Source organism: Arvicanthis niloticus, chromosome 5, assembly GCF_011762505.2.
Source record: "Arvicanthis niloticus isolate mArvNil1 chromosome 5, mArvNil1.pat.X, whole genome shotgun sequence".
NCBI classification, from domain to species: Eukaryota; Metazoa; Chordata; class Mammalia; order Rodentia; family Muridae; genus Arvicanthis; species Arvicanthis niloticus.
Window position 1 is genome coordinate 85,236,277 of NC_047662.1, and position 24,740 is coordinate 85,261,016.

The 24,740-nt window shown below is 43.8% G+C and overlaps 1 protein-coding gene across 1 annotated transcript in view; it reads right to left on the reverse strand.

Annotated features, from left to right (window-relative positions):
* The window catches only part of Snx30 (sorting nexin family member 30), a 97,246-nt gene that overhangs the window by 33,481 nt on the left and 39,025 nt on the right, over positions 1-24,740 (reverse strand). Inside the window, exons 2-3 of the mRNA XM_034503453.2 lie at positions 15,614-15,805; positions 5,529-5,639 (exon numbers count right to left, since the gene is read on the reverse strand). Of these exons, the coding sequence (XP_034359344.1) occupies positions 5,529-5,639; positions 15,614-15,805 (303 nt within the window). The remainder of the gene's footprint in view (positions 1-5,528; positions 5,640-15,613; positions 15,806-24,740) is intronic.

The following is a 24,740-nucleotide window of genomic DNA, read 5'->3' on the forward strand; positions in this document are numbered from 1 at the left end:
CTCTCCTCAGGCAAAAGAAAGGGGTGGGTCTAAGGAACAGGATGTGTTTTTCCATCAGAACCCATAAAGAGTGCCAAGTTTGAAGTCAAAGAGACTGGAAACAAAGCAGGTATATTACAGTCCATGAGGAGAAGCAAATCGAGCCTCTGGGTGGGTGCTTTCCCAGAGCCACTATTTAACTGGCTACAACTTCCTATGGCTTCACTGAAGTCCAAGTGAAGTGCTGACTCCCACCTTCTCACCCCACAAGGAACTGGATATGGAACACAGGGTCCTTTTCATGCTAGGAATCACTCCACCAGAGCTTTATCTCTCATTCTTTTAAAGAAATGGTTTTATCCCCACACTCCTGGCCTAAGCAGCCAAATCAGAAAGCACAGCCATTCTCAAACATGTTTAACAACAGCTGATCTAAGGCAGAGAGAGGTACATAGACAGATGACTCAAGACCACTCTCCCCTAAGTTTCCCAACAAATTTGAATAGATTCTAAAGTTCCCTTACACACACACACACACACACACACACACACACACACACACACGCACAGAGAGAGAGAGAGAGAGAGAGAGAGAGAGAGAGAGAGAGAGAGAGAGAGAGAGAGAGAGAGTTAAATTTTTAAGGGGACAAAGAGGGGACTTAAGAGATGGTTCAGGTTTGATTCCCAGTACCCATGTCTGGCAACTCACAACCACCCGTAACTCCAGGTCCAGGAACAGCCACACCTCTGGCTTCCAAGGGCTGTCGCTCACATACTCACACACATATACATAACTAAAAATAAAATGAATCTTTAAGAAATTAAATGGACAACAAATCTGAACAGACATTTCTCCAAGAAGACATGCAAACAGCCACCAAGAACATAAAAGGATATTCTTAGTTGTCAGGCAAATGCAAATTTTAAAAAATCACAATATGATGCCATCCCACACCCATGAGGACAGCTATAATTAAAGACAGATAGTAATCATTGTTTGTGAAAATGTAGAGAAACCAGAACTCACACATGGCATGAGGGAATATCAAATGCCTGGCAGTACCTCAAATGATTAAATATAGAATAACATATAATTTAGCAATTACATTCCTAGGTCTACATCCAAAGATAATAACACATGGCCACAGGAAGACTTACACACAAATATCTGTAACAGTATTATGCCTAAGAGCCAAAGGAGAAAACAAACGAAATTCCATTTGAGGGTGGACAGAATGTGATATGCTCACACTCAGACTATCACCTTACAGTAAGAAGGAAGTACTAACCAGTGCTCCACTGTGAGCGACCCTTGGAACATGCTGAGTATAAGAAAGAGGATGACACTTAAGAGACAGAAGGCACAGGGGAGGCCATCAGGCTCCAGAGAGAGGACATTAACAGGTAAGGACTTTGAGGTTTCCTGGGGTGCTGAAAGGTCCTGACACTGACTTGTTGGATGTTCTACAAATCTGAATACACTAAAAGCTTTGGAACTGTACGTTTCAAACGACTGGGCTGTACATGTGTGGCTTCAGTGGGACTTTCTAAAAAGGAGGAAACATGGGGCCAGAGAGAAGGCTCGGTAGCTCAGAGTGTATGCAGCTCTTGCAGAGGGCCCAGTTCAGTTTCCAGCACCCACACAGGCAGCTCACATCACCTATCTAGAACTCTGTCTCCAAGGGATATGACTCCCCTTGGCCTCCATGGGCACACACACATATATACATAATTAAAAATAAAAATAAGGTCTCAGACAGGTTGTGATGGCACATGCCTTTAATCCCAGCAATCAGGAGACAGAAGCAGGTACTAAGTTAAAGGCCAGCCTACTCTAACTTAGAGGCCAGAGAAAGTTCAGGATGGCCCGACTACACAGAGAAACCCTGTATCAAAAAACAAAACAAAAATAAGAACTCAGTGATTAAGAACATTTGCTCTCTCAGAGGACATGGGTTTGATTCCCAGCATATGTGTGGTGAGTCACAACCATCTGTAACTGTAGTTCCTAGAGATCTTTTCTTCTGAGCTCCTTGGACACCAAGCACACATATTATACACATGCATATACACAGGTAAAACACACATGAAATAAGTCTAATAAAAAATTAAAAAATAAAATCGCTCTTAAAGGAGACAATAAAAACCTAAACAATAATTATGCTGCCCACTGACCCAGTTCTCCATTTTTGTTAATATTTAGTTCAGATTTCTTTTAAAACTATTTTACTGTGTATGGGGTTCTGCCTGCATGTGCACCTATGTTTCATATGTGTGCCTGGTGACTGTGGATACCAGAGGAGGAGGATGCATCCCCCGCTACTAGAGTTATACACAGCTGTGAGCCACCATTCGCGTGTTGAGAACGCCAAGAGCAGATGCTCTTAACCACTGAGCCGAGAGCTAGCCACCTCAGTTAATATTTGACACTAAGTTCCCCGGGCAGAGGTCTCTTGTCTATCTTAAAATCCTTCACTATGTTCCTACCAAGATTAGCTACCAGGTCTAGTAAAGAATACACAGCTGGTACTTAAATAAAAAGAGATACCTTCTAACAGTTTCTGTAAGATAATTTGGGGGTAGAGGGTGGAGTACAGTAAAAAGTTCATTCCTCATTTAACTTCTCTATTCAAACCAGAAATACTTTCCTAAATTAAATCTTTCTACTTTGGCTAAGTATCAAAAGCTTGTGAAGAAACTTCAGTCTCTGCCTGCTTCTAAATCACTTTCCTGCCCACCACGCTGCCCAGCCAGCGGAGACTACCTGAAGAATGCCTGGATCCTCCCAGATGCTGGAGGCACATTCAGTACCGAGTGGGATCTACAGACTGGTGGCACTACATTTTACCAGCAGGTGTCACTCTCGAGCTTTTGATTCTCAAGTGCCAAACCACAAGGAAAAGAAGAAACCCTAGCAGCCAAGAAAGGACTGGGCTTGGGCCACAGGGAAAGGGTAAAGAGAGATAAAGAGACTCCTCACGTCATGGGACCTGGATTAACAGTTTACTACTGTGGCTTTCTTCTCCAAAACACCTTACTCCATTTTCATGGTCTAACCAAGAAAGTCTTGAGACAAATGTCCATTAAACCTCACTAACAAACCCCAAAACTGTCAAAGGTTGTTAAAGACCAGGAAAGCTTGAAAAACTGTTACAAGCAAAAACTGCCAAAGGGGAATGACCGTGAGATGTCCCGGTAGAGAACCTGGAATGAAACACAACATTGGCAAAACTACTCAACTCGAAATAAAGTACTGAGTAAACAGTTTATTAAAGCATGATGACGGGTAGCCCGTTAACTGTCACAGGCGTCTCACATCTGTGTAGAGTGTTAGCCATGAATGCAGCCAGATGCTGAGTATGGAAAACCCCGTTCTCCTATTTTTACAATAACCCGAAAACTGTTCTGAAATAAAAAGCATATGTTAAAAAAAAATTACCACTAGCTCCCAATCTGGCCAAGTAGGATTCTATTTTAAGGACTTGTTCCAACAAGTTTAAAATGGCTTAAAAGAGCAGACAGGACTTATGGTGGCAAAAAAAATGTCTGGGGACAGCAGATCCCTGAGGGCCCCATCGCTTCCAGCCTTGTCCTAGCCATGTGGATCACCTCACCTCAAAACCATACAAACATCCAGTATTCACTGCACACACAGCTTCATCCAGCCATGGTGGGTGGGTAACGGAGGTGGGAAGGTGCAGAAGCAACAGGGAAACTGGGCAACCCTGGAGGTCATTCAAACAAGGTCTTGTTAAAGAATAAATTGGCCTCTGAAGATTCATATGCTATAAACTTTCCTAAAGTCCCCAAAGACGATTCGGGCCCAGATAATATATATGATTATTCAGTCTTTAAAATTTTAGTTATCACCTGTTTTTCAAAAAGCAGGGAGTTGTAAGGGGTGGGTCCATTCATGCTGCATCAGAACAGAGAATGAGTGGTTTTCTTGCTTGAGTTTTAAATTGAAAGCTGTGGTTGTAAAGGGATGGTGTGCTAGATTCCTGACCCATCGGTCACAATCTGAAGCACCAGCTTTGCCTTGTTTGGTAGGCAGCCAAACCTCAAGAAGAATGTCTGCCAAGTGCGAAAAGCAGTTTCAGTGAGACTCACTTCCAAGCATCAATCTTTTTTTTGTTGTTGTTGTTTGTTTTTCCAGACACTGTCTTGTACTGTAGCCGAGATGGATGGAACTCATTATGTAGCCCAAGATGGCCTTGAACTCACAGTAATACTCCTGCCTCTACCTCCTACGAGCTAGGACTATAGGTGTAAACCAGAATACCCAGCTACCAAACTTCAATCTTTTAAAGAGGTGGGATACTGTGGTATTCAAAGAAAGAGAGAGAGAGAGAGAGAGAGAGAGAGAGAGAGAGAGAGAGAAGGAAGAAGGGAGGGGAGGGAAGGAGGAAGGGAGAAAGGGAAGAAAAGAGAGGAAAGGAAGAGAGAAAGGGAGAGAGAGAGAGACAGAGACAGAGAGAGAGACAGAGAGACAGAGACAGAGACATAATACAAGTGAAAATCTGAGTGAGCCAGGCGCCAGGCACCATAGCTTTACACAGGGCTTAAGCAGGAGGACTGCCACAGGCTTGACACTAACCTGGGTTGGATATCGAGTTCTGGGCCAGCTTGAGAAATAAGGTAATATCTTATATTGGGAAAAGAAACTTGAGCAGGGTGGTGTATTCCTGTAGTCCCAACTACTCAATGGGCTAATGCTGGCTGCAAGTTCAAAGCTCACCTAAGCTACAAAATGAGCTCAAGGCCAGCCTGGGTAACTTAGTAAAACTCTGCCTCAGAACAAAAGTAAACAGAGTAGGGGCAGCTCAGTATAGAGCATATGAATAGCAAGTATGAGTCCCTTGGATTAATCCTCAGTACCACATAAGAGACAGAGACGGGGGAGTGACAGAGAGACAGAGACCAGGGAGATGGCTCAGGTAATAAAGGAGCCAGCTGAAGAAGCTCCACAGGCCAAGTTCAGTGGAAAATGTGAGAAACTGGATGCAGGGATGTACATCTGCAATGCCAGCACTCCTACAACTGAGATGGGAGGCAGAGGCAAGAGGCTCACCACACTGACGAACCAGTGCCCAGGACTACACAGAGCAGCAGAAAGAAGAGGAACCATACAGCAACAAGGTGGAAAGCAAGAGCCAACTCCTGAAAGTTGTGCTCCGACTCCAAATGTATGCTATGACACACACACATACACTCATGCACACGCATATACACACACGTATCCACACACACACACACTCATGCACACGCATATACACACGTATCCACACACACATACATTAATAATTTTTTTTTAAGAAGGGAGGATGGAAGGAAAGAAAAAAGTAAAAATCTACCCCACCTTAACTAAGAAGCTGGCAGCGCAGAGCAGAAGCTGAGTGTAAGACATCTCACTTCTATCTTACACACTCTCGGTGAGTGGATTCAGTATAAAAAGGGAGCCCATCATAGCAGAGGCAAGGCACTGAGCATGGCCTGTGTGGGTCTAACTCAGGAAAAGCGAGAACAAGCGGCAGTGACTTACTACCTACGGGAATGAGATGAGTGGGCTGCGATTCTTCCAGTTTGTTCCTTAGCCAGTCGAAATCCTGGTATCGTCGACGAACAGAATATTCTGGCAAGTCAAACTCCACCCGTGTACTCTGCAAGTGAGAAGAGAGAGGGGATATACACATGTGAGCAGGAGTGCTTTCTGGCCGGGGGAAGGAGACACACACCTTTAGAAATCAGATAAGGTGAGGACACACTTCCACCCATGCACAGCTGAAGAGCAGAGCTTCCCAGCAGGCTACAAAGACAAGGAGCTAGGGTGGAGCCCAGCAGAGTGCTGCATGTCTGTAGTCACAGCACTTAGGAGGCAGAGGCAGACAGATCTCTAAATTTGAGGCCAGCCTGGTCTAAAAAGCAATTTCCAGGATAGCCAGGACCACACAGAGAAACCCTGTCTTAAAAATCCACCCATCTATCCATTCATCCATCCATCCATCCATCCATCCATACACCCATCCAGCCATCCAGCCATCCAGCCATCCAGCCATCCAGCCATCCAGCCATCCAGCCATCCAGCCATCCAGCCATCCAGCCATCCAGCCATCCAGCCATCCAGCCATCCAGCCATCCAGCCATCCAGCCATCCATCCATAGGAGCTAGGAAACATAAGATCATAAGATCTTTGGTTTGGTTTGGGGTTTTTTTTTTTTTGGAGGGGGACGGTTGGGTTTTTTTTGTTTTTGTTTTTGTTTTGTTTTGTTTTTTTTGAGGGGGTTGGGTTTTTTTTTTGTTTTCCTGCCCTCAGGAAATGAAACTCAGCTATTCTTCAGAATTCTCTAGAACATTTGATTCATTTCCTCCAGCTTAACTCTGAGAGGGTTGTAGGGTTTTTTTTCCCCCCAAATAATGCAATTTTGGATACTGCTGAACCAACACAAATCCATGAGGAGGAATGGTGTTTCCCTCTGTTACACATGCTGACAAGCCTTGCTGGAAGCAGAGGGAAGAAACAGCCAAGCAGAGACGACAGAAGACTGCTCCCTCAGCACACACAGCCTACACACCTTCAATCCCAGCACTCAAGGCAGTTGTGAAGGAAATCTGTAAATTCAAAGATAGGCTGGCTAGCCTACATAGTGAGTTCCAGGCCAGGACGGCTAAATAGTAAGACAAAATCAAAAATAAACATAGAAAAAAAAAAGAAAATGAAAGGAAGGGAGGAAGGGAGGGAGACATTTTGCTTTATCTACCATATTCTGCCAGAAGAGTGACCTTGATAGCATACTACATTTTAGATCTAGATGAGGAAATATCTAGAAAAAATAACAAAATGCCATTGTGTTGCAGAAAATGTTAACAATCTACCATAATCCTGAATTTTTAAAGTTTTCTGAAATACAGTTATGCCACTTTAATAATAAACATTAAATAAAATTAAGTTATACCAAAACATGATTTTTATTTATTGACTGCTATATATATCTATATATAGCTGTATATCTCTCTCCTTGGATGTACCGTTCATCCCTGGGAGGGTACCAGCAATTGCTGATCTCAAATAGGAGCTAAAGTATAAAACAAAAATGATCTAAGCCACATTTTACAATTTATTCTTTCAAGCCCAAAGTCTGTTTTAATCTGAGGGATCCAAAAAAATCTTTAAAATACCTAAGGAAGAGTCATCCACTGACCAAGGCTGTGAGCAGCTCTGGCTTTGAGGTTAGGATGCCATTCTCCACAAAGCTGTGTACTTGGTCTGCACAGAACCAGAAGGGGAAGCTGCTCCTCAAGGACTGTCCCTGCTCCCATCCAGTCCCTTGAATCATAAGCACCCGTGAAACACAACCTTCCCCTCGTCACAGCAGGTAGAGTGTGAAGACTCGGAAGACACCGAAAAGGTACTGCCAAGTTATCAGAAGGCTTTGCAGAGGAAGGGGAGCTGGGGATGACGTCAGGTCCAGCATGGCAGGCTCATCACTGATGGACCATGTTGTCCTCTGTGGCCCCAGCAGATCCCTGAACTCTACAGAGCTGCCCAGAGACCCCAACATTAAAAGCATTGAGAGAGACACTTTCAAGACCCCTTCCAACACCCAGAGACTCCAGAAGACTTGTCGGCAGTGAGAAAGGAAAGTAATCGGGTTTCACTGTGAATGGGGAAAGGGCCTCTCCCTCCACCTTCCTAAATGTTCCATGATCAAATCAATCACATTTCTTATGTTCACCAAATCAATTCCAAAACCCACCATTTCTGTAACATTTCTACTCCATGAAATCAATACCTGGTAACTACAAAAGGCACAGGCAGAAGCTGTGCTTTTGCTACAAATGTTTCTATATTTGGAGATCCAACTCCACCCTTCTGTCTGTCCAGATTATATCTGTTTATTTGTTTGTTTCTGTGTTTTAGTTTTCAAGACAGGGTTTCTTTGTATAGCCCTGGCTGTCCTGGAACTTGACCTATAAACCAGACTGGCCTCAAACTCACAGAGATCCTCCTGCCTCTGCCTCCCTAGTGCTGGGATTACAAGTGTGCACCACCACCACCACCCAGCATATTTGCTTATTTTATAACTTCAAGAAAAATAATGACTGAAAAATATGAAAATGTTCCCTCTAGATAGAAAACAAATTAATATTTAAGTTTATAAACCTCCTTCCACTTTTTCTATGCATATTCATTCAGTTTCTGTAGCACATTAAGGCATCCTGAGTACCTTTGTGCTCAGATCTTTACAATCACTTAACACATGCATAATATTCAACTAAGAGGTTATAACATGATGAAACCAAATCCCTAATTAAATTGTTTCTAATTTTTTAACCAATAAACAATGTAACCATAAACATCACTGGACTTCTATCCATTAATCCCACTAAAATAATTTCCTAAGGATAAAACTGCTGGATAAAAAAATTCGTACTTTTTTTTAATATATTTTTTTTGAGATAGGGTTTCATTGTGTAGTCCTAATTGGCTGGCCTGGAACTTCCTCACGTTATAGGCCAACCTGGCCTTGAACTCAGAGATCTACTTGCCTCTGCCTCCCAAATACTTTGATTAAAAATGTGCACCCTGACACTCACCAAGACAGTATCCCTTGGTGTTGAGCCCTATGTGTTCTAGCTTCTGGAGATCCTTCTGCCTCAACCTCCATCTCACAGTAGGAGCACTGGGATTGCAGACGCACTACCATGTCCAGTTTTATGTGAGGTCCAGGATTCAAATTCTGGTCCTTACCATATGAGGCAAACACTTTATCCACCAAGTCATACATAGTGTATGGGTGTTCTGCTGTATATATGTCTGTACATGTTATTCACTTGATACCTAAAGAGGCTAGGAAATGGCATCAGATCTCTTGGAACTGGAACTGGAGGTAATTATAAGTTGCCATATGGTGCAGGAATTGAACCCAGGTCTCTAGAAAAACAGTCAGTGCTTTTAACCACTGAGCCATCTCTCGGCCCCATCGATGCTTGTGTTTTAAAGGCTCTGTTAGGGACCACAGGGGATGCTCTACGGCAGGAGATATCTATCTGACACAGCAGGGTAAATAGAATTATGAAACAAAAAGGCTCATTCTTTTTTAACTCAAAATTTACTTTATTTTTACCATAGCTTGTTCTATGAAAGTCATACTGACACATAAAATAAAATCAAATGACGTAAATTAAAAATAGTTGAGAAAGATACAGGGAAAATAAGGATGGGGAGCCTTGCAAAGTAGACCCGAGAGCGAAGCCATCACTGCACACTTGCAACATAGCTCTGCTGTGGAGAGCGAGCCAAGTGCAGTGCTGGCTTTCTGGAGAGGAGCTGGGAGGACTCAAGTGTCCCTAAAACATGTCAGTCAACAAATTCACTCCAGGGATGAGAGAGATCGAGAGCGAGAGCACCAGAATTCCATCATCAGAGAGGACCTCTATCTACCCTGTCCCTCCACAGTGTGTCTAGAACCTACAAGTGTCCATTAGAGATCCCCAACACTCCAGTCAGATCAGAGACAGTAACCACAGACAGAGTAACCGTAAGCTCGCCATGCTAGCTCAGCTCTGCTGCTCCTCACGAGCACCTCTTTAGTCATCTCTGGAAACATGAGCATCAGTCCACAAGCCAATCCACACCCAGCCTGGACCTGGACTCCACAGACCACAAAAGGTCCCCTTCCACCAGCCTAGATGGCAAATGGCTCTGGGAACCCGACTGCCCATAGATGAATAACTTAGATGAATAACTTCTATCCTATAGACAATATTACCCAAAGATTTTGAAGAGTTTTTTAAAAATTAAAGTGTACAAAAACAGTCTCCAATGCCATCTGAATCCATGCTGGGTTTAATGAAACTGGCCAAAACACTAAATTAATTTAGCCAACTATTAGTTTCCACTAACTCTAAAGGTAAGACTGTCCTTTGGTAACTCTTGTGCCTTTAGCAATACCAGGTAAAGAGCAACACTCTCTATACAGGATCCGCAACACCGCCAAGCAACTCCACACTCCCAGCACCATGCAACCTGAAGAGTCCCGTCACCAGTTATGAAAAAGCTGTAGACACCTCAAAACTTCTAACTCCTGCCACATGATCTTGTCACTATGCCCCAGATAAAACCGAAGCTATAAGCAAAGAATCCCTTCACTTTCTGTCACGAGACAAGCTTCCCTTCCTTTTTCTAGAACAATGGGGAAAGTGTACTTCTCCTTTCACAGACCAAACCACAAGCTGGTCCTCAAGAGACGGCTTCCTCTTCTGGCTTACTCTCTGACCTTCAACCATGTCTACTTTCCTGCCATCTCTGTCCATCTTACTCTTAATTCTCCTTCATCCTCAAAAGTAAAAGCACATAAGCATATTACAGGCACAGTAATGCATAGCTGAAACACCAGCACTCAGGAGGCAGAGGCAGAAGGACCAGAAAAGAGTTCTAGACAAGCCTGGGCTACACAGCAAGTATGAAGTCAGTAAGGCTCTGTCTAACACACTTACACACAATCATACATACACACACAGACACATACATACCACACGTGCACACGCACACACACCTCTCATTCAAGTGCTCTCTTGCAGTTACTGCTGTTTCTTGATGCTCTGTTCTTGCTTCACTGCCAAGCTCGCCACTCACATCTTTTCCCCCTTCCTCCCATTCACATTAATCAACTGCAAACCACATACACTCTAGACAACTGAGGCGTCTGATGAGAAACTGGCCAGAGCAAAGAAGCAGATACAACCCTAGGTGTGCCTCCAGGTGACTCCAAATCCACTACAACTGACAGTGACAACCGGTCATCCCATCAGTGCAGCATAGTTATTAAGAGAATGGTCTCTGGACTCAAACTCTAGCCACACAGTAGCCACATGTCACTGAGCAAGCACACCCATGTCACTGTGTCTAAGTTCTGTTTTAAAACTAAGAATAGTTGCAATATTCACAACAGCAACTGCACAAAACAAACAATGGGATAGCCACTGAGAGAACAGGACTTCAGTCTCAGAGATGACAGCAAAGTGTGCTGCCTGGAACTTGCTAGCACAGAACAGTATCTGCAATGCAGTAATGAGCCAGCTACATGAAAATGCTCATTTTCATGAAAGAACAGAGAAAACAGCACACCGAGTCACCACAATTACTTCTGACAGTGAGTTTATGGGCATGTTTTCATTTTATTTTAGCTTACTTTCATTTTCTGTTTTCTACAACTGATTAAGTACATAAAATAAAAATTGAAATTTTTATCCCAAAATGGATAGACGCATGGTTTAACTGTCCAATAATTAATTACCTGTTACTGTGCTGTGACTTTTTAAGAGGCTGAAACAGCCAGGAGCTGCCGGCCCTGAGAAGGAGCTGTGCTGACCTCCCAGTCACAGAGGAAGACAAGAACCAGAGAGATCTGATGGAGCACTCCATATCAAAAGGCCTTCAGCTAATTTCAGCTCAGACAACACAGCTCTGTACTACGTCATCAGAAATCTGAATTAGAGGGGCTAGAGAGGTAGCTCAGGGGTCGGGATTACTGGATGCTCCTCCAGAAGACCCAGGTTTGAGCCCCAGCACCCACACAGCAGCTCATGATCATCTGCAACTCCAGTACCAGGGGATCCAATGTCGGCTTTTGGCCTCCAAAGGGCACCAGGCACACAGATGGTACCTAGACATACATGCAGGCAAAACACTCATGCATATAACATAAAAATTTAAACATTAAAAAAAGAGTCTGAATTAGAGCTGGGCATAGTAGCACACACCTTTAATCCCAGCATTTAGGAGTCAGAGTTGGGCAGATCTCTGTAATTTCCAGACCAGGCAGGGTTACATAGTGAGACCCTGTCTCTCATCCCCATCATCCCCATCATCCCCATCATCCCCATCATCCCCATCATTCCCATCATCATCATCACTGTTTGGTTTCAGGCCCAGAACAAGCAGATGAGGTATTTATTTTCCATACCAAAGCAGACCTGGACTCCAGGTTCTCCCAGCATCCCTCAGTCCCTACCTGGCATACCCTGACCTCAACCTTGAACTCTCTAGCCCAGTGGCTGGCCTGCTCTTCTCCCAGAGGCTCTTTGCTGTATAACTCTGACATTTTGGTTTTTCTTCCTCTTCTCCTTCCTCCTCCCACCTCTCTTTTCCTTCTTTGTGAGCAAGCACACTTCCTTTCTCTTCCCTTCTCCTCTCTCTCCTTCCCCATGGCAGCTTCCCTGGCCTCCTTCCTTGGGGCCATCAAATTCACTCTCCCGAGCGCAGCTCCCCAATAAACCTGCACTTATACATATTTTAATCTGGCTTGAATTGGCTCATTTTACTGGCGGAGAAATAACGTATTGATCACCACTACCACCACCACCATCATCATTTAGAGGATCTGGAATCAGAGCCTTGAAACTGTAGCACCCCCTGCTCTGCACCAACTCTGTCTGAAGACCTCAGCAGAATGCAAGTCCCCATGTAGGGTCTTGTGGCCTCATATTCCTCTTTCTCATTCCCAGATATCACTATCTATCATGATAATAAAAAGTAAAAACTCGGCAGTGATTCCTCACCCCAGTGGAAACCCAGGAATATAACTTGGGAATGGCAGTTCCTCAGTTACAAGGAATCAAATACCCCGGGAGAAAGGACAGAAGTAAGAATGCAGTGGGAAAAGTAGGCTAGGATAGAGAGAGAAGAGGGGAGACCAGGGAGTGACAGCAGGTGCTATCAGATAGCCAGTGAGCCAGGTCAGCCCTACAGGGGTCTCTTTAATGTGTAAGGCGAGAGCATGGACTGCAGGGTGCAGGAATCAAGCAGTGTAGAAAATGGTCAGGTGGGTAAGGGCTGCTGTGCCAGCAAGGCAGTTACCCTGCCACCAGGCTGCTTACCACCAGATCAAGAAAAGCAGGTTTTGTGTTTTACTGACTACAGGGTAAAAACTAAGCTCACCCTAAGGGAAGGGAAACAAATGCTAAGAATTCCTGGAGCTATGCACATCACCCCAGCCCCTGACTCATACATGTGTGAGTGATATACATGGAAGGACAGTGCGAGCCAAGTGCGAAAAGATGGGGTGGAGTGACTTTTAAAAGCTAAGAATGGTTTAAATGTCCAAAAAAAAAAAAAAAAAAAAAAAAAAAAAGACATTTGTATAATCATTGCATAATTAGGCAGAGGCCCAGAGATGGAGCTAAGTGCAGTGATGTGGACACGGGAGGGCTCAGCAGCACTGTCCAGTGGGAGGGAAAGCAAGAGAGCACACACTGAGACCCACACAGTGTGCACTCTAAGTGCCTGTGCCTGAATGAAAGGGAGAAGCCGAGGCACCAGAGCCGCAGCGGGGTTGCTTCTGGTGAGAAGACTGTCCAGCCGAGGAGAACACGGAAGGCAAGCTTGCCACTCTGTATGTGATCGTTGGATTTTGTGTTTTATAAACACCTATTTTACTATTTGTGTGATTTTTAAACACAGTATTTCCATCCAATAAAAGATGAAGAAATATGTGAACATATTTCATTCTGTTTATCTTTCCAAAGAATTTAAACAGGTATAGAACCTACAAATTTTTACAATTAAAAGAAATGTTTGTTGGGTATAGAGGCACACACTGTCATCCCAGAGGCTGAGCGGCATCCCAGAGGCTCAAGAGTTCAAGGTCAGCCTGGGCTACACAGCAAAACCTTGCTCCAGTCCCCCCAAAAATCATTAATAAATTATTTTCTTAATTGAAGGAAAAATGGAGCCGGGAACATAGCTCAGCGACACTGCACTTGCCTAGCATGAATGAGGCCCCGAGTTCAGTTCCCAAGATAACAGGGGTGGGGGTGGGGGTGGGGGAGTGAGGGGCTGAGGACTGAGTAGGAAGAAGAGAGATGCAGTTTACCTGAGCTACTAACACCATCCATAAAGGTTCATTCAAACGTCTGTAATTCTTTCTGAAGTATGTGGTTTGTGGTAGAGGAAAAACAGAAAAAGAATGCTTTCCTGACTAAAGCACTTACTTCATACATGCGTGTGTGTCTGTGTGCGTGTGTGTGCATGTGTGTGTGTATGTGTGTGTATTTGTGTGTACCTCCCTCTTAGTCCCTTTTAACCCTACCAAGTCCTCCCCACCCCACCCCACCATGCCAGGTCCCCAATCCACTTTCCTGTCTTTTTGCTTTTTGTAAAGAACTTTTAAATTATAAAATACAAAGTGATGGTAGATCAGCAATTTCCTATTAAGGAGCAACTTTGCTCCCCGGCAGATGTTTGGCAGTGTCTGAATATATCTGTCACAAATGGGGGTTGAAGATAGTTGGAAGGAACTACAAGCATTTAGCGGACAGAGTCGAGGGGCGTTGTTACACATGCTAAAGAAAGTGCTCTCTTCCCAAAAGATCCACAGTCAGTCAAGAACCCTGCTCTAACTCGAAAATTTTAGTAGTTTAAATATTAAAAAAAAAAAAAAAAAAAAAGACTTCAAAAGTGAAAACCAATAACACAGCCTAAGGACATAGCTCAGTGGTAGGGTGCTTACCTGCCCAGCAGGTACAAGGCCCTGGGTTCTATCCCCACCATTCTGCCAAAGATTAAGAATTAACGGTATTCCTCTACAAATAAATTATATAAAGAATGTGAACTTTGTGGTCTTAAAAAAATTGATGTTAGAAACATACCTACCAATTTTGTAGCCCCATACAAGTTACTCAGTTTCCTCACCTATAAAATTCTAACTAATGCAAGCCTTTTAGCATTGCTGTGGAAACTGTCCAGTTTCATCCCAGTGCTCTGTCCTCCATATGTCTGGAATAAAGAAGGCATGGCACACTGGCACCAGGCTTAGGTTCAGGCCCTTTCTGTCTTTAACTACATTTAGGCCAAATTACAATCAGGGTCTCACTACAGAGACTGAAGTGAGCATAAGGCCACGCACATTGGGAAGTGGGCACATGAAGCAAAGATGCCATATGACACAAAGGTATTATGAGGGTAAATGTTTTATTTAAATGACTTCAGCCACAATGTCTCCTCATTTTAAGATTAATAACTTGTGAGTATATAATCCTCTTCATTTTTAATATAACCACTCTCTCCCATAACTATAGTAAAAGTAACCAGAGAAGATGAACCAAAGGCAGAGGGAGAGTCTCAGTTCATGCACAACAGAGGGAGGGTCTCAGTCCACGAAGAGATTGTCCCAGGTTCTGGGAGGAGCTCAGTTCACACAAGGCATTGTTCTAGGTTGCCTGCTACTTGCTGTGATAAAACACCAGGACCAAACTTGGGAAGGAGAGGGTCTATTTGGCATACACATCCCAATCGAAGTTCATCACTGAGAGAGGTCAAGGTAGGAGCTTAGAGGCAGGACTTGATGCAGAGACCATGGAGGAAGGCTGCTTACTGGCTTGCTTCTCCAGGCTCATGTTTGTTACCTTTCTTATACCACACAGGACCACCTGCCTGGGGTGGCACCACCCACACTGGGCTGGGCCTTCTTATGCCAATCATTAAGAAAATGCTCCACACACTTGCCCGCAGGCCAATCTTACGGAGGCATCTCCTTAACTGAAAATCCCTCCTTCAGATGACCCTAGCCTGTGTCAACTCACCGAACACAAAAGCACAAGTCTGAACCCAGACATTCTGAAACAGAGACGTACTTTGGTGGTGATCCTGTATGTGATGTAGGTCTCCATTGTGCAGACGTGCTTCTTGGGATCATCAACTGTGACAAAGAGATCTCTGGTTTCACCATCAATGTCATCGTCAAGCTGAAGTCTGTTCAGAAGAGACGATGAAGAAGCTGGACTCGAAGTGCCTGCTGGAGTCCCACCATTGGGCAAGATGAGATCCTGAAAGAAGAGAAGAACATCCTTACAGACTAGCAGGACGGAGGACCTCACTACCCGCAGCTGCTGTAGCCATGCTGAGAAACACCTCAACAGCTACTTGAAAGCACCAGTGCTTCTGTTCACTCCACGTGTCTCGAACAAACAGGTCAGAGGAGGGCCTCAAGCAGGAGCTGGAGCAGAGACCATGAAGGGATGCTGCTTACTGGTTTGCTCTCCATGGCTTGCTCAGCCTGCTTTCCGATAACACCCAAGGATCACCCGCACAGGGATGGCACCTCTTACTGTGTGGCCTTCGCACAACAATCATTAATCAATACAGTGCCCCACAGACCTGCCTATAAGAAATCTGATGGAGGTATCTTCTCAATTGAGGTTGATCTTCCCAGATGACTCTAGCTTATATCAAGTTGTCAAAACCTTGATAACCAGCACCTTAGCCAATCCTACAATCTGTCCTCTTTTGTATTTAATTTAAAATTCCAGATTTAAAAAAAAAAAAAAAATTGTCAGACGGAAAAATATCAGGGAGGGAGGGAAGAAGGGAGGGAAGAAGGACGGGAAGAAAGACAGGCAGGCAGGCAGGCAGGCAGGCGGGCAGGCAGGCAGAAAAAGAAGGAAGGAAGGCCAAAAGACTTACAAAACAACAGCTTTCATTCTCTTTGCACCTTAGGGTGACAGTCTAAAGCTACCTGAATAAATTACATGTTAAGAATTTGTTATAAATATAACATTTTTAAAAGGCTATGGTGGTTTGAATGAAAATGGCTCTCATAGGCTCACAGGGAATGGCACTAGTAGGAGGTGTGGCCTTGTTAGACGAAGTGTGTCACTGTGGAGGCAGGGCTTTGAGGTCTTAAATGTTCAAGCTACTCCCAGTGTGACACATCCAGTAACCTCCCCCCCCCCCCATGGCTGCTTTCGGTTCAACATAGAACTCTCAGCTCCTTCTCCAGTACCACATCTGCCTGGACACTGCCATGCTTCCCATCATGATGGTAATGAACTAACCCTCTGAATCTGTAAGCCAGCCCCAAATTAAATGTTTTCCATTATAAGAGTTGCCTTGGTCATGATGTCTGTTCACAGCAATAGAACCCTAAGACAGCTTCTGTCTCAGCTATGCTTCCAACCATGGAGCAGCATGAGGAGCCATCAGCTGGGGCCCCGTGCCCTCTTGCAGCTGCTCTGGTGTGGACATGAAGGCAGAGCCTTGCTACAACACTGTTGTTGACCTGAAGGTCTGGCAGGGGACAGCATCTCTGAAAATCTGAGATAGTCAGAATGGCACTGCCCTTCAGTAAAGTTTTAAACATGGACTATAGGCAAGCCTGCTTTTATCAACACTAGAGCACTGGCCTTACAAGAGCTTAGTCAGCGGCTAACCACTGCAAAAAAGAACAAGAGAAATAAAAATCCTTGGCCAAGGAAGCCAATCAGCTCAAATTGATCTACCCTGGCCATTTCTAGAAGCTACTATGTTGTCACAAACTATCTCTGAAATCCACCCCATCTAAGACTGATGTCTCCAAATATGTGAGATGGTCTCTCTTAAGTCTAACCCCGACCCACTCCTCTCCATATTTGAAAGGCACATGCACTGAAGCAACTATCAATATTAATCATTGATCTAGGGTCTTAGTGGTTAAGAGCACTTGCTGCTCTTGCAGAGGACCACGGTTTAATTCCCAGCACCCATCTGGTGGCTTGTAACTGTCTACAATTCTAGTTCTAAAGGATCTAAAGTTCTGTTATTGCATCCGCAGGCACCATGCACACATGTAATGCACACACATATCTGCAAGCAAACAAAATATTCACACATAAAAATATTTTAAGTCTCTTATACACCTGACTTATCAAATGTATATAAGCTATCCAACAATGGCTTCTCCCTGTGTGTGCCTGAGTACAAGTGTGTGTACTGTGCTGGTAGAATTATCTATCTGCCATCTCTTTCCCTGGTCTACAGAGAGCCTATGCTAACTTTCCCAGGCTTGCCCTGGGAACCTCAGCCAGTAACCTTCAGGAATAGCCACATATAATCTGAAATGCCCTGAGTATAGGGAGAGTCAGGCAATCAAATCAGGACAGGTTCTTCCCTCCTGGGACTACACAGCCAGGGTGTAGTCCCTCATTCCAGGATGTCCCCTGCAGTAAGTGGGTACATAGGAAAGACTGAGGAACCTCCAGTGCCCAAAATCTCTGCAACAGTGAGACTACCACTCTGACTGCACACACAACAGCCTTGCAAGGTTAGCAAGTCAACCATCATCTCTCTCCATGAGGACACAGACTGAGAGAGGACCTGGGCTGCCCTAGTGCTGGCTGTGCCGACAGTGACCCATGTTCCTTACCACACCGAATCCCTCTGTGGAACTTTCCAGCCCCTTCGCTATTCCTCCTCTCCATTCTCTGGTCATAAATCCTTCTGTTTTTAAAGCCGGTCAGGTAAAGCCAACATTTTTCTTCAGGGTCATAAGTTTATCACAAAATGATTCTCAAGACACTGCCCCATGAGAAATAAAAGCAACAGAAAAAAAAAAAACAAAAAAACCAACAACAACACGAAGAGCTTAGTGGAGATGAGTAAGGGTTGAGTGAGCTGAAGGCCCCAGCGTCTCAGGGCTGAGGCCTCAGCAGTGGAGTCTGTGTGACCTGGACTCTGCAGTAGGCACCGCACGCTGTCGGCACCACCGATGACCAACATGAATGCAGACAGGGTTCTCCACACCACAGCTAGGGAGCTTCTAAACTAAACTAAACTAAATCCAAGGCTAGAAGGCTGCCTCCACTGTTAGCAGAGGGTAGCACATAGGTAGCTCACAAACATCTGTTACTCCAGCACTAAGGGCATCTTCACACATCTGCACTCATGTGCACAAACTTACACACTGACACAATACATATGTATATAATTAAAAATAAATAAGTAAATACAGCAAGTTCCAGGACATCCAGGACTACTACACAATGAGATCCTGGCTTTTAAAAAAAAGTTTTAAAAATATAAAAATCCAAATGTCACTTCCTTGATTTAAATTCTCAAAACCATCTCATTATACAAGTCGAAACTCTCTCCCATAGAGTGGACACTACTGACCCAGCTCCCTCCCCTCCTCCACACCACTTCTCTCCCTGAGTTCCTCCTGCCCTGAATCACTGGCCTTCTGGCTGACCCTGAATCACTGTGACCTCACCACCTTTATACTGTTCTGTCTCTGTCCCTCTGTCTGTATCTCCTGTCTCTCCTCTCTCCTCTCTCCTCTCTCTCTCCTCTCTCTCCTCTCTCCTCTTCTCTTCTCTCTCTCTCTCTCTCTCTCTCTCTCTCTCTCTCTCTCTCTCTCTCTCTCTCTCTCTCTCTCTCTCTATGTGTGTGCGTGTGCTGTGTGTGTGTCCCAGATCCCAATGTGGCTACCCCCCCCCATACAGGTTGCTGTTCAAAGATATCCACTTAAGAGGTTTTCTCAGTCCAATAAAATATAAAAGTAACCCTGTATTCTTTCATCATCCTCCAACTCTTTCTTCAGCTTTGTTTTTTTCCACAGGATTTCATTATTTGAACTTTATTGGATATTCACTGATTTGACATTTGACTCTCTAATCATCTATGAATCTGTGAATTACATGAAAGCAGAGACTATGCCATACTGAGGATACTCAAAAGGTGTCGATGAATGAGTCTTAGAACAACAGAAGATACACGATAGACACCTTAGAAGTGAGAACACCTCCAAGGGTAACCTGAGTCACACTGCCTATGCTAAAAGCTTGACTCCACTAGCAGGGACACTGTACCTTAGTTCTCTCATTTGAAGTACTGAGGGGGTCAAGAGTGTAGAGGAATTTTAATTCAACAACATGGCTGCTCTGGCAAGGGAACACATCCAAAGTTATGATCTGGCTGGAATGCAGACAGCTACACACCTTTAATCCTTCTGCCTGGAATACACACACCCAATCCCTCTGGCTGCAATACAGACACACCCTTAGTACACACCTTTAATCCCAAACAATGACAACTAATTGAGGGGCAGACAAAGTAATGAATCAGAGGAAGATTTGACAGAATGAATCAAAGAGAGAATATACCAACTCACACAAGAATAGACAAGAAAGAGATGCTACTTAAAAGTAGTGAGGGAGAGAGGAAAGTTCAATTCAATACAGTTGAGTTCAGCACATGGAATTCAGAGGCAGTCTTTCTAAGCAGAGCAATTCAGTCAGAAGCCAAGAGAAGCCAATTTGAATCAATCAGCTTGGAGAGGAGTTTGAGCCAGAAGAGCTGAGTTGAGCCAGCTAGCCAGAGTTCAGAAAGAACTAGAAAGAGTGAGTTTATTCAAGCTGTAAGTCTCAGAGGCTGAAACATTCTAGGCCTACGTTAGCAGACAGAGGCTGGAAAGTGAAGCCTTTAAGGACTAGGCTTGCAGAAGTTTAGATTGTACAGAGGCTAGAGGCTTCCGGGCCTAGGGATAGTTAGGTAAAAACGTCTGGGCTCAGCTCAAGCCATGTATTCATAAAGCTCTAGTATGGCTCTCCTCTCATCACTTCATCTGAGGGAATACAAGTGGCATCACAGTTACACAGGAGTAGCCAGAGGAGTGTGTGTGAACCATGAGAGCATGGCAAGATGCATGTCACTGTTAAGTTTTTTTTTTAAGTTGATTTGTCTGTTAAGTACTTTTACATTTCATTATAAACTGTGGTGTAGGGTTTACCATAGGCACATCAATGTTACTGAAAAGAAAAATCACAGTAGAGACATAGATGGTACCTCAAATTTATTTTTTTACTGGTTTTATCATGTAAACAGCTATCTAGAATAATTCTTGTCAACTAAGGTAACTGCTTGCTAATGAAAAAAAAAAAAACAGTCATTGCTGTAAAATGTCAAGTCTCAACAATAAGAACATTCCTTCCACAGGGCAGTGGTAGCGCACGCCTTTAATCCTAGCACTTGGGAGGCAGAGGCAGGAGGATTTCTGAGTTCTAGGCCAGCCTGGTCTACAGAGTGAGTTCCAGGACAGCCAGGGCTACACAGAGAAACCCTGTCTCAAAAAAACAAAAAATAAAAGAACATCCCTTCCTCTGTCCCTCTGCCTTCGCCCATCACCCTATACCCAAGGAAGACACAGAACTTCACTGCTTTACAAACGCCTCTGGTTCAAAGATTTTCAGTTTCAAGATCTGTTATGGCCATCTGTTGGCAAGATGATTAACAGAAATCTCTGGCGGGATTCTTCATTACATTAAATGGAGGTTTACAAAGACAGAGTGGCATCTACTGGGAGCCAACACAGATGCAGTAAAAACACAAGTCATGCTAAAATAATCTAACTTCTCTATTGACACCACTGGAAAAATTTGGGCAATGTGATGACCCCATTTCAGAAGAGCCTGGCAAAGCTGCTCAAGGCGACCCACAGAGAGAAGAACAGCACTCTGTCCACAGCCTGTACCTGCCTGGTTTGTTCTAATTCAAATGTACAGTGGATACCTAAAGAAGGAATGTCTTACACAGATCAAACAGATGATTCTGATGTGAACTTCAACTTAAACGCACTATGGAGAATCAACTCAAAGAGGAAAACCTCAAAAGTGTGGTTGTCAACGATATTCAGAACAGAACAGCAAACACCATGAAACCTGGAAAATAACCAGGACCCATGGTATTTACTGCAGCAAGACAAAATGTTACACACTCCTTATAAAAGCTGGGCAGAGAGGACTGTGCCTGTAATCCCAGCACTGAGGTAGCAGAGGTAGGAGGATTACAAGTTTAAGGCCAGTTTACATTAGAAAGAGAAGCTTTGCTTAAAGAATAAACAGGTAGGCAGATGGATGATGGATGGATTGACAGATAGACAGACAGACAGACAGACAGACAGACAACAAATGTAAATCGAGACTTCTAGACAATCTCAGTAAGTTAGCCACAGCAGCTTCCTTCCTCTCCATCCTACTCTCTCGGATGCTAACTTAGCATCTAACGAATAGGCAACAAAAAGAACTGAGGAAGAGGTGACAGGAAAAGCAGTATGACTGCGGAAATCAGAAGAGGGTCACCCAAGTGCCAGACTCTCTAAAATGTTCTACCAGACACAACTGGGACACTGCTGGAGTGGGAACCACCAGGCACCTTTAACAGTTTTTGAGGCTACTTACTGTCACTGAGGCTCACAAACAAACCCCTCATGTGCACCCTAATTTGAAAATGAAGTTGTGGGGTTGGGGTAGGCAAGACAGTGAGACAAAAGGTTTCTGGCTGAGGTGCTCAAGGAAAAAGCACAACGGGGCATTACCAGCAGGGGGCACCCTACCCACAAAGCTTTAGCACATCATTGACAGTAGATGAACCCAGACAGACAACTCATGTTCACAGACACAAAACAGACATAGCTGAAAACACAGAGGGGTGGGCTCTGCCGTGGAAATCAGGCCACTAGGAACCCATCCCCTCGGATGAGTCAAGCCAACTTTCCTCTACAGGAATGCTAGGACCCTGCTTTCCGTCCCTTCATCCTTTTCCTGTTTGAGTGGTTACAGGTAAAAAATTCAAGAAGACTCAAACTCAAGGAAAATCAAGCAGAAACAGAGGCAATCCAACTCACCTGTTCTGCTGCAAGGCCAATAGCAGCCATGTGTTATTACCACATCTATTACCACATCAGCTGTTAGTAAACAAAAGAAAAAGAAAAGAAAACCCTTAAGCCAGCATTACCTCATCATCCTAACCCAAGAAATCAAACACAGGGAGAGTCAGAGTTCACACAGCAGAGAAAGACATACACAAGATAGCTTTATCCCACAGAATTAACACAGGTCACATCTACTCTGTGCTCTCTTTTTAAGTGAAAAAGCTTAAAACATATACTAAAACAAGAAAAAGCAACAAAACCAAACTTTGATTATTTTAAAAGATGGACTAGACAAAATAAAACATACAAAGCCTGACCAATATAGAAAGAAGAAAAACATAGCTATCTTATCTCTATCTATGATTACAAGTTATATGTGTATTACAGTAACTATATCGTAAGTCCAGAAAGCCTCAGCTGGGCAGCATGGGGGAAGGACAGACACACAGCTGAAAACTATCACTAAGACCAGTGGGTCCTTCAGCTGAGCCCCAGGGAGCCCAAGGCCTGCCTTAGTCAAATATTTCAAGACACACAGAGAAACATGAAGAACTTCCCAAGTCACTTTATGAGGATTAACCACTAATCTGCTATCAAAATGACAAAAAAGGAAATTATTGTATACATCAACAATAAAGTAATAGTTAAAGCCATATTTTAAAACATATGGCTTATGTGTTAGTTTTTTGTTTATTTGTTTGTTTTTATTTTTTATTTTCTGTTTTTTTTTTCCAAGACAGGGTTTCTTGTGTAGACTTGGCACTCCAGGAGCTTGTTCTGTAGACCAAGCTGGCCTCGAACTCAGAAATCCACTTGCTTCTGCCTCCTAAGCAGTGGAATTTAAAGGCATGTGTCACCACCACCTTGCTAAATAAAAAAAAAAAAAAAAAAAAAAAACACACTTAAAAATGAATCATTAAAAAGAATATATCAAGGGGCCAGAGAGATGGCTCAGTGGTTAGGGCCCACCTCCACCTTTGCAGAGGACCCTGGTTTAATTCCCAGCACCCACATGGTGGACCCAAACTATCTATAACACCAGTTCTAGGGTATCTAATAGGCATACATACAGACAAAATACTCATACACAAAAAGTAAATAAACAATTCTTTTTAATTTTTTAAAACAATATATAGGAGAGCTGGTGAGATGATCACTGGCTGTTCTTCCTGAAGACCTGGGTTCAACTCCCAGAACCCACATCACGGCTCACAACCAACTGTAACTGTAAATTCAGGGGACTCAATGCTTCTTCTAGCTTCCTAGGGAACTGCAAAAACATGGTACACAGACATTAGGCAGTCAGAATACCCGTACACATATTAAAATAAATAAATCAAGGAAAGGAAAGGTAAGAGAAAGGAAGATAAAAGAAAAGGAGTCTGGGGTTGGCTCAGTGGGTGCCCTTCTGATTCAGCCTCCAGTGCTGGGATTCAGGTGTGTGCCACCTCATCCGGCTTCAGAAGTAAGATCCTGACACCCAATGTCTGCCGCTGTTCAGCATCTGGAGATGATGTGGTAATGGTGACACACTGAAAGATACCTGAAAACACGTATCAGCCTCACTGCTTCATGGCAAGTCAAGTTTCCCCAAATACACCTCAAATGTAATAATACGAGTACAGTGAGACAAGACCTTAACACTGCAGAAATGATAAAAGCACACAATGCATTCACACATATACTTACACTTACTCAGTGAAAAAGGAAAAAAGACGCAGAGGGAACAGTGAGTAGACACCCCAGTGACTGGCCCCTCTTCCCTTGAGAAGATCACACATTCTTATTGTTGCCAAGTGACTTCTTACAGGAAATCACCCTACACCACTGGCTTGGGTTAAGTCCTGTGACTTGCGCCAGCCTATGGCAAATGAACAATTGCAGCATAGGCCAGATCTAAGCTGACCGTTAGGAATTCTTGTGTCTCCCACAGTCTCTTGCTCTCTTTTCTCTGCCTAGCATGTCCCCAAAAGGGACTGTTCCTTCAGAAATGTAAGATTTGGGAAGAGTGAGTACAGCTGACTCAAAGCCAGAAAACACATGACCTGAAATTAAAGTCTGTTGCAAGCTTTGAGCTTTGGGAGTTGTTTATTATTTCAGTGAAGCTGACTAGTACATATAATTATAAAATGTCTCTATAATTTTCTAAACTGCAGAGAGGAAATGGTCAGACAACATTAGAGAATTTTTAAGACATTATCCTTTCCAACCCTGGAGTTATTCAAGTATGTCTTAGCAGGTACAAGTTCTTGGACCCTCCCTCATTCTTATTAGTACAAAACATCCCATTTTCCCCACCA